Here is an 11,506-nt window from a genome sequence, read left to right on the forward strand (position 1 = left end):
GAGAGAAAGAGCAAGTTAAGTTGTGTTCTCTGGAAGCTAGCAATTAAAATCTAGTTAGTTGATTAACGTCTGGCTATATAATTAAAAATACGAAAGTCAAATTCCCATACTGAAAAACTTCTTGGTCCATACTTGGTTTTGGAAGAGGATACATGCAATAACTAGGAAGTAGGAAGCTCTCTGCTCTGTTCACTTCAAGAATCCAAGTCAACTCAGTGGAAACTTACTAAACTCCACTGAAGCTAACGGGATTACATCTGCTTACAAAGAAGAATTTGTATCTAATATTTATTACCGAAACAAATAAGGAAATATTCAAGACCTTGGAATGATTCACACCTTACAATCATTTTGGTTTTGCAGCTGTCACAAACACAAGTGGCGGAACAGCATCAGTGTATCCAACACTGCCCATCATTGTGGGTAACTGGTAGGATTAACTTCAGCAGCGTCTCCAGAGGCTTTGGAAACATGATCCAAACCTCCAATTGAAGAGCTCACTTGTTTCAAAAAATATATGTGTTTCTTCAGTTTCAACAAAGACCTTATCATTAACCAGACACCTGACTACTTGTCCATCTCGCTCCTCTGTCTATTGGATGCACCAGTAGAATTAAGATTCAGTCCCTCCTCCACAGCCTTACCTAAGTGAATGACTGACCTTCTCCCCACTCATCATGAGTGGTTTCTTCCTATTTCAAAAGGGGCACAAGGGCACATTTCCAATTTTCCAGTTCCACAGAAGTGCTCTAAACACGTCTGCGTATGTTCTCATTGCTGTTCTTTCTCTCCTTTTGGAGGACATGAGAGATTTTCTTATACTTCTTCTCACACGTGAAAAATATTAAATGATTTCTTTGGTTGACATCATTAAGGAAAAGAAATAACACTACCTCTCAACCTTCCTGAAAAGGTTTGGGAAGGGGAAGACAGTCATCCAAAGGACAAGTTCCTCCACCTGCCTTGAGGTGATGCTGAATTAGAAGCCCTAGAAAAATCTCTTGTAAATTTTATGAAATTATTAATTTTGAAACTATCTAACAGGCTCTAACTCATATTTCTAGCTCTCTAAGTTAGATGAGTAAAAAGGCTCAGCTAAATATCAAGTAGCAACACTCTCCTACTGCTTTACCACTCCTGGGAACACATTGTCAGTAGAAATGCATGCACGCACACCAACACAAGAGTACATTATCATGATGAAGTAACTTTTGAACTGGAGACTAAGAAATGAAATTGCCTATCAACACAGACGCAAAATTGATTATGCAGTTATACATACATTATTCAATACTGTCAAATACACAAAACAAGGTCAGGGAAGGAGAAAAATAGCCCTCAATTTCCTTTCAGATTTCATAAATATATTTAAAGGTGACAGAAGAAATCAAGTTTTCAGGGAGACATACTATTTTTTTTTTAAGTTGACAAAGGTGACCTTCCAAAGAAACAATGAAAGGATAAAGAGTATTGTGACTTTGTTGCCTTGTGACATCCCAGAAGTTTTATATGCCACTCTAAAGCAGAATAATTAAGAAATATCAGAAAGTCTCTGTCCTGACACTGACACCAGATCAAGAGATCAAGAAGTTCAAAAAGGTAGGACATCAATGAAGGACAATTCAACTTTTAGGGAGACAGTTTTCCTTCTGTTGTGAGATAACTTCATTTATGTGTTTTATATGAAATGCAAAAACTGAATGTTAAGTGTCTAAAGAAGACAGGATCATTTTTCATTTTACTTACTAAGATTTCACTCCTCTGTAACTGATTCCAGAAACTCCTCAATTCATCTACAGAGTCTTCAAAGGAAACATACACAACAGAAACGAGAGTAAATCTTTTTTTTACAATACCACAGAAAAAAAAGAAAAAAAAAAGAAAAAAAAAAAAAGGAAAGACAACTTAGACTACTTAGTTTAAAAGAAAATACGTTCTTATATACTCTTAAAAAAATAATAGCAATGAAATAAAAAAGACCCACAAGCATAACAAGCAAGCCCTTGCTTATAACCTTCCAAATGTCTGGTCTGTGTGAAAAGAAACAAACAAGAAAACCAAAAAACACTGAGCAAGTGCTGTGCAGGATGGCTTACGCAGTCTCTAAATATAAATGCATATAAGGCTTACGGGTGTTTTAGAAGGCTTAACAGGCAGAGAGGACTTCATTTTTTGACATTCGAATTTATGAGCTCACTCTGCAATGTAAGGAAACGTATTCCCTTTCCCTCCTCTCATTCTTTTAAACATTCATACTGTATCTCTGATAAGATTCATGAATTTTCATGTTTCTAGTTAGGAATTGCTGAAACTTCAAACTGATGTTTGACACTGTTTAACTTGATTTAGAACAACATCAACAGCTTCTTAAGATTTTGCTATGTTGAAGAAAGCCTTCACATTTAAAACTAAATTTAACCCAATTATTCGCATTCTTATCATGAATTAACAACTCTGTTACTCTGTTACTATCAAGACTTCCTTGTTAATGATGTATCCACACATGCTATTTTGATATTTACCAGGTCTGTGCAACTTCCATACACAACCACTACACTGCCTTTTGTGGTTTGGACATCTATTTTCCAAGCTGGCTCTGAAGGACTTCACACCAAGGTAAGTTCAGCTGGGAAAACAAAGTAACTCTTCTCACTTTAATAAGACGGGAGACGCCTAAGGGACCACATTCTACACTACTTCTGATCCCAACAGAATTTAATCACAAACTCTTCAGCAAAATTCCTCTGGACTTCAGTGGAATTTCTATTTGAAGAATGATTGCTGGGTCAGGTCTTTGTATAAAACACATATATTTAATCGTTATAGGCACGTAAAGGAGGTGAGGTTTTTTTGTCACGTTTGAGATTTTATCTTGAATCATGAAGGGCCCATATGCTTCTGCTCATACAAGACAATATGAGAAGCACTCTCAATGATTTTCTTCAAATTCAACGACAAATAATTATTACTTCTTTTTTTTCTTTCTTTTTTTTTTTTAAACAGATGAGAACAAATGCAAGGAATGCATTTGTGTGGAGCTGCACATGAGTAACAGAGTCTGTAAATGTTTCTTATTAGAATCTGTTTCTACAACACATGGGCGTGAGCAACAAATAGAACAACAGTACTGTACATAATAGAGAAAGAATTGGAAAATGAGGTCCACTGTTTTCAGATAACATTTGGGTCCCAAAATACTAAATTCCACTATACCATTGCCAATTTGAAAAATTGTAATGTATTATAAAAGCCAATAAAACTTGCTATTTTGGTTTTGTTTACAGTACTTTTAGCCACAATAAATACTCCATTTGTCAGGCTGCCATAAGCTTATTCTATAGAAAGCCTGCACAAAGTAGGAAAATAGCCAATAACACATGAAAAAAAAAACAGGGTGGCTTTTATGAGAGCAGATGCCCTTTTATTTAATAACCAAATATTACATCCAGTCTTGCAGACAGTCTTTATTTAAACAGACCTTGTACAAAGTCTGGCAAATTTTCCTAACTTCAAAGGGAGCCCTATTGCCTTCTGAATCACATTCGTACTGCTTGCTCTCACCTTCCAGTGTTCTGTAGGACAACATCCATACACCCTCTATTTTCTACTTTTTCCCTATGGTTTCCATTAGAACAACCACTGCTTCTTTTTCTCATATGGCTTTGAGTGTGCTAATGGGCTTTCCCTCTCTCGCACAGGTTTCTGATCATTTTTATTTTGTAAGCATAATGCAGACTCTGCACGCTGGCAGGACCTTCTGATTCAGTTTCCTTGCCAATGCCGAAGAGGTGAACTAACAGAAGAATTTTCTCCCTCATTTCACAGCTTCTCAAATACAATCTTCTGCCCTCACTCTGTAAACACCTATTGAGTTGATCTAATTGCATTTTGCTGAAATTTTTAGGTTACACTCAAAGATTTCTTGCAAAATCCTGATTTTAATTCCTATGTCACCGAATGGACTCTGCGAAAAGCCAAGCAATCAGAGCACCTACAAGATTGCCAGCTTTGATATTATAGCTAAAACCAAAAGCCTGATCTGCTAAGGAATTCTGCTGCACCATTACAAGGAGGTCAGCAGGTACTTATAAAATCAGCCCTAAAACAATCACCCAAATCCCAATGAGTGGAGATGACCATCAGCTGCCTTGAGAAAGAACTGCTGCTTTATGTTAGATTATGTATGCTCAGGTTGGGTACGCTGAAGAGACTACACAAAATCCTACTAACACAAATGTTAGATTCATCCAGCTAATGGGTAAAAGAAACAACATTCAAAGCCAAGAATCATCTAACATACTCATTAGCAGCAAATTAATATAAATAAAAAATTCAGAAACTTTTTCCCCCAATAAGATGATTAGATGTCATACTAAGAGACTGGCCAAAGAGATGGAAAAGTAGGAAAATGGCATACACAGCGTATGAGGGGAAATGAAGAAGAAAATGGATTACTTATTAAGATAAGTGATGACATTCACAAAGATGAATATTATTACTTTCTGGAAGCCAAATGAAATGAGATATACAAAGTTGAGTTTAAAAATAAATATTACAGACTGACATTTAACACCACAAAACATATGGGAACTGACAGACATAACAATGCCCTTACTAAGGGGCTCACTAACATCAGCTGGAATCAAGGTAATTATGTGGCCTTCATTTACACCAGTTATTATTTTGCTTAAAAACTACATGTGAAAACTTTTATTTTAGAAAGTAACTGAAGTGATGAGAATTAAGGCCAGTTATTGCAGCTTTTCGTAAGCATGTGTGTGCACAGAAAATGGAGTGCAAGCATTTCAATCCAGATGGTACTCAGCCTCTGAGTCAGAATTATGACTTATTCACTGTATATGCTCACATTTGTTGCCGAAATGTAAATGCTGGGAATACTGCTAGATGATTTAGAACACTTATAATCTCATAAAGCTACAACAAGGCTCTACTTTTTGCTTTTCTCTTTAACCATCTTTCCTCTGTTCCCCACTACTAACTTTTCTTCTTTTTTTTCTTTCATTTCCTGAGAGCTACCATGAAAGCAAATCTGCATGGACCAGCCAGGCTGTTCATTATTTCTATGGATTATTTATTGTGCATTGATTTTTAAAAAGCGCTGTTCATCAGGAAGCAGTGAGCCCATCCATGACAACCTGTTTATCAGCTGCTGTTTGCTTACTCATCACTCAAGCTGTATTTGAAGCCACCCACCCTCCTGCTTCTGCTGCGGCGGATGCGATCGAAGAGGAACCTTTCTGTGTAAGAGGGGGGGCTTCCAAGAAGGAATTCATATTAATTTGGAGGAAGTCACCACGTTTTCATACCTTTCAGGAAGCTCAGTACTCATAAGGAGAAGTGCTTACAATAGAGTAGTATTGATCAGTTCACTCCTTAGGGTTTTTTTTACTCATTTCATGAGTTGCTTGCGATTATTTTATATGACTGATGTCAGCAGAGGAGAAACATCTTAGATAAGGCCAAGATTCCTTTACTGTATTATGCTCAAATAAACATTTTTGTCAATACTGCTGCAATCTGGAGGTGAGAAGGGGAGGCTGTTGTATTACAGAAACCAGGGATAGGAGGAATTAAGTCACAAATCAAAAAGTCTCCTCCAACAAAATTTCTGTAAGAAGTAATAACTACCACTGCCTGCCTCCCTCTGCATTCTGCATTCCAGAGCAGTGCTGCATCCTACATCAGCTGAACATGGAATAAAATTAGCTCTCCAAGAAAGCCAGCAAAGGAATAGGCAATAAACAGGATGGAGTGAGAGGGTAACAAGGACCAAATGAGTGCTGATGAAATAAGTACCATCATGGTAAAGAAATCACTTTTTCCATTGCTGGGTACATAAGTGTGCAGGAGAAAAAAAAACCTGAGCACACTCATTAAAGAAAAGCTACTGAAAAATACTGCAGTGAATTAAAACACATCAGTAAATGGCTTTTTTTGCTCTATGGTAATTCAAAAACTTGCTTGGTGTTAAGCACTGCTCAGTCATCAGCAGTGTTAAGGCAACGATGAATAACAACTGAATTGAAATAACTACAAATACATATTGTTTTACAAATATATGCTTTAAAACAACAGATTCCTTTAACATCATTTAAATTTCAATTGCAAGAGCAGAAGAGGTGCATTTATGCTAGAATACCAGACAAAAAAAGATGTATTTAACAATTAAAATTAAAAAAGCCATAGGATTCTCCTGCAAACAATTAAAAGATGGCAGAAATCTAAGATCAGAAACGTATCTCCAATAAAGCTGTATCTCCCACGCTTTTCAAATAGTTAAAAACAGCTCAGTAAAAACTCTCAGCATCTGGACCTAGCTTTCAACTCAGGAGAAAAGAGCAAGTTAAAGAGCCAGCCCATGTCTAACTAAAAGCAGAGTTGCCAGAGACACACTTACAAAGGTACCACAGGGTGATGGCACTTTTTCCACCAAGACAAGGAAAAAATAAGCTGGGATCCTGCACATGCTTTGGCTGAGGTCTCAGAAGAAACCTAAAGAGGGACCATCTGAGCCACATCTGCATCGAACTGTTCCAGGAGTTTTCACTTTTAAGAAATTAAAAAATCACCAGTTTTAGGAAGAAAAAGGATGCATACAGAATTTTCATTATCAAAGTATAGTAGATACATTGCTTTGTTTCATTCAATCTTGTTCCAGCGCAAGTTTCTTAGAATACACAATGTGCAAATCTTACCACAAGGCCTCTGCCTAAAAAGTTGTCTGTATGAAGTCTTTCTCTTACGGTGTCACAAGTAAACACAACAAAAAACGTTACAGAGAAAGAAGGATTATTTTAACGTATTTTAAATACGTTCTTCAAGTTGTGGTGAATTTGTAAATGTATTGCTTCCAAATTACAAGATATGAAATAAAACAAAATACAAAAAGCTGGATGTCACACACCCCACACTCTTCAATTCTAGGAATTCAGAATCAGCTGGTAGCCTTCACTTCTCATACCTCCCTACTAAAAAAGCTCTGGGGAATTGCTGACAGGATTCAGCATTGTGCAGAATATTAAATATCTTTTTTGCAATACTCTGGTGACTCTCGAGTCTGTCTCTTACAGCACCATATGTACAGCTGTGTTGGAAAGAGGAAGCTATTAAATATATTAAAAAGTAGAAATATTACCAATAGACACTTCATCAAATAACTGGATCTCATTCATCCCCAAACAAAGCAAGAAATGTTAAGGTTACATCAACATAAGAAAATAACTCTGGATTTAATAACACCGCAAGCCTGTTGAACATATTTGAAAGTAAAAACATTGCTTAATAAAACAGATTAGTGTTTCTGAAACAATGAGTGCAGCTTTCAACCATCAGAATGCTTCAGTAATAAAGACATTGGACTCAGTCTTAAAAGGCACTGGGTATCTCAGTTCCCACAGCACAGTCACGGCTAGATGCTCTTCAGCTCCAACATATTACCTTTTGTTTATTGCCAACTCAGGACCAGGGATATTTTGTATCAAAAAGGATTTAATAAAAGGGAAAAAAAGAAAGAATTTTGTTTGGGATCACATTTGCGAATGTATTTTTGAAAGTCTGCCCTCCTAACACAAACACTGCACCTACGTCTCCAACTAGTGCTTATGAGAAACAGCAACAACGTCCACGTGCTGCACGAAGGCACTAGAAGTAGGCAACCATGGTAACTTTTCAAAGATATCTGAATGCTTGAGGACTGAATTATTTTTTTCCAAAATAATTTCCCCTTTTTTTTCTAGGCTTCTAAGACATAAAGACCTTGATAGGAAAAGTAGATTTTCAATGGCTCTACTTGTAAGAATTTAAATTAGCAGTAAGAGAGCACGTGCTGTCCAAGCTGCCAGTAACCACCCAGCCACGCTTTTACACATATATAAGACTTTTATAAGTAGGGCTGTTAGGCTCTAGAAGCCTAACACCCATCAGCCCTTAATAAGATTTCCAATCTTAAATGCTCAAGTAACTTCTGAAAATAGGTCTTAGGCTGTTTGTAAAAGTCTCCCAAGGGGCCCCAACCTCCTGCAGTACGGCTCACGGGCAGCTTGGAGAGCCCCAGCAGTTCTGTGGCAGCCTGGGGAGGCATCGCTGCGCATTCATGCAGCGTGAGCTCTTCTCTCACACTTCAGAGAAAAAAAGAATAAAGAACACATATGAGACCACACTAAACAAAATTTCATATAAAAAAATACTGACAGGCTCCGCATATTTACTTCACTGCAACAAGCACTGTGTCTATTCTGCCAGTTCCACCTTTTTTTTGCAATGGTTTTGTAACACTCCATCAATTTTAGTAAAATTGAAGCTAAGTGTATGGTTCCCCAAAGGAAAATATTATTCATAGTAATACATGAATAATTTACATATTTTCCTCCAGCTTATGAATGCTTATTTTCATCTAGATTGACAAAGTTACTTGTAGTAGCGTTTTTACATTATTCAGTCACCTTTTTCCTGCAGAGCAGTGAGGTGTTTAACCTAAAGCAGTTGTCTACTGACTTGCAAGATAATTACAACTGATGATTAAAGAGTACTTAAGATCCATGTCTAAAGAGCACTGAAACTTCTTGAACCCAATGTAAACAGAAATTAAGAGCCTAAAGCTACAGGCATTACCACATATTGCATAAAGATAACTGTACCGCTGTTGGTTTGCCCTTAAAAAGATAAGCAATTAAAAAGTATATTACTTCACACCATAAACCCACAAGAGATTCTGTAAGGATGCTTTGTTCTCTAGTATATGTTTAGTGCACACATCATTTTGCTAAAAAATTAAAGGAAAAAAAAAAAAGAAGAAAAAAGAAAAGCAATGCAAAGATAGCTTTGACCTGTCTTCAGCGCTCCTTCAACCTCAACCACCGCCACACATAAGCAGAGACAGGTTTTGGGATGGCTTTCAGGCACTGATCAGAATGATCTGGCTAATACTGCTGCACTGACTGCCGTCTCCAACTGTCTGCTCTGACTCTGCTGGAGGTTGACGCCTCCACAGCACAGTCAGCGAAAGATAAATGATGCCAGAGTCTTAGTCACTTTGATGCAAAGTCCAGCATCTTACCGTAAACCCACCACAGCGAACACAAGAAATATCAGACTTCAGTTTTAACAGCTAAGGTTTGGGTACAGGGTTACTTCTACTCTACAGATGAGATATTAACCTTTAGAGGAGAGGAGGAAAGACACCTGGGCATTAACTCTTAACCACTGCAGAACATCTCTGCCTACATACAGGTAGCCTAGAAGTCTCCATGCTGCTCTTGTGCTACCTCTGTGGGACACCATCTACTACAACAAACAGTCCTAGGCATACGAACAGTACACTTACAGCTATATAATTTATTCCCTCAAACTTTGAAGGATAAATTACACTGGAACCAAGTATTTTTGTGCCACCATATTCTCACCAGAGATGCTAACAATTTTACTAGTTCAGTTGAGGAATGCTCACAAAAAAAAACCCACAACAGTTTGACACATTTACTTTTCAGCCTAATACACTGCTGTGATTCTTATACTTTTTGTTTTCTTGCATTCTAGTGTTAGAATTTGCTGGCAAATGACAATTTTATTCGATAAATACATCTGTATGTAACGATGGAGACTACTACAACAGCAGCACTTTCTCTTCTGTCTTCTCCGCAGAAGCCTGCTGTAGCAAGGATCATGGCCTAGAACTAATCAGGATCAGAAAAGCACTGCACTGCTGTGGCAAGCCTTCATAAGTAACAGTTCAGTGGCCACTAAAACATAAATAAAAAATATTTAAAGATACTTGGTTGCAGGAGTTGATTAAAAGCATTTTTAGAAAGAATGACATCAGGCTTCAAGAGAGACTGAGTCTTATACATGGTTCAAACTGGAGCACATATTGAATGGGGATATTGCCTTGAGCAGATGGTGAAACAAAAATCATTAGAAATACAGATTGCAATGAGTTCACGTTGTACACAATAATCTGTCAAAGAATGTTAATGTTATTGACAGCCCTGCCCTGTGCAGGATGACCGCTGTGATTACAAAGAACTTCTCAGTCCCCAGTGACATAAGCATACATCCCTGGGGCTCTGAACATCACAGAAGAAAGAAAGGTCCCAATTTCATTTCCAAATACTTTGATAACAAGGCTTCTATTTCCACCCTCCTCCAAAACCCAAGTATACGAAGGAAACAAGCCACAGTTAAAACAAAGAAACAACTATCACTTACTCTGTTTTCCTTCTTTGCTTATCCTCAAATACATCGTTCAGACTTATGGCCACCTGTCCCAGGAACTTGTCCAGCCCCACCAGCGACCTGTGCATGACAATCAGGTACAGGATGTACCTGTCCGGGTTCTCCTGCATCAGCAATCCGGGCAGCTCGAAGGAGGCCTCTTCCTTCCACACTGGATCCAGGCTCTTCTCAGCCACGGAGGTGGAATACTTCTCCTTGCCCAGCTGGATGATGGTGTACGCATCGTTGGTGCCACTTTTGCCTTTGGGCTTCAGACCTTTGGCTTGAAGAACCGTGACTTGCACGTGAGTTGGGAACCACTTCTGGGCTTGCTCTGCCAGCATCATTTTGAAGCTCCAGGCAGCAGCAATAATCAAAACAAAGTCTCTTAAGTCTCCAAGTTACTGCGTAAGGGCACTTACAGCGGAGGCACCTGCCACCGACCCGGGCCGCCGCTCTCCGAGCACTTTTCTCCGGAGGCACCGACCGCCGCTCAGGTCTCCCCCCCCCCGGGGCAGCCCCGCGGGTGACTCCATCGCTACAGGGCTCCCGGTTCCTCGGCCGGCCCCTCCGCCCTTCCCGGCGCAGTCCCGGCTCCCCGCACGCCCCGGCACTCCCGGCCCCGCCGCCCCCAGGGCATCCCCGGGCCCGCGGCCTCTCCGCCCGGCCCGGCGCGCCGCAGCCCCCCGTCGCAGCGCGGGCCCCGCAGGCCTCCCCGGCCCCTTACGCTCCCGGTGCCTCAGGGCGGCGGGCAGCGCGGGGGGGGAGAACCGCGCTCGCCGCCGCCCCGCTCCGCGCCGCGCTGCCCTCCCGCCGCCTCAGCCTCTCGCCGCGCTTCCCCCGCGCCGCCCGGCCTGACGGGCCGGCTCCGCCGCTTCCGCCTTCCCCATGCTGCCGGCGGCGGCGGCTGCGGTCGGAGGGCAGAGGGCAGAGTTCGCCCCCTCCCCGCGGCCGCCGGGCGGGCGGGCGGTGCTTCCCCTCCTTCCTTTCTTTCCCCTTCCCTTTTTCCCGGTGGTGGTGCCCGGCAGGGGCGGAAGGGAACGGCCGGCATGGGGCTGCGTTCCGCCTGAGCGCCGCAGCGCCCTTCGTTCAGCGCTTTGTAGAGCGGAGGAGAGCTCTGCTCCACACCGCCCCGTCCCCGTGAGCTCCGAGGGAAGGAGCTCCGATGGAAGGAGCCCCTCGCACGCAGGCCGTGGCCGCTCCGTGCCGGCCCAGCTCGGGCCCTTGTCCTGGTGCGAACCGCCTGCGAACTTAGGAAACTTGTTTGATTTTTTAC

At 40.8% G+C, this 11,506-nt stretch overlaps 1 protein-coding gene across 1 annotated transcript in view; it reads right to left on the bottom strand.

The window, feature by feature from the left end:
* Window positions 1-10,784, bottom strand: part of RAB11FIP2 (RAB11 family interacting protein 2) — a 32,773-nt gene extending 21,989 nt beyond the window's left edge. The window contains exon 1 of the mRNA XM_042863884.1: window positions 10,225-10,784. Coding sequence (XP_042719818.1) covers window positions 10,225-10,577 — 353 coding nt within the window. The 5' untranslated portion in view covers window positions 10,578-10,784. The remainder of the gene's footprint in view (window positions 1-10,224) is intronic.
* Window positions 10,785-11,506: the final 722 nt, after the last annotated feature.

The sequence above is a fragment of the Lagopus leucura genome, unplaced genomic scaffold, assembly GCF_019238085.1.
Source record: "Lagopus leucura isolate 7727_CA_CO unplaced genomic scaffold, USGS_WTPT01 Super-Scaffold_741, whole genome shotgun sequence".
Classification (NCBI taxonomy): domain Eukaryota; kingdom Metazoa; phylum Chordata; class Aves; order Galliformes; family Phasianidae; genus Lagopus; species Lagopus leucura.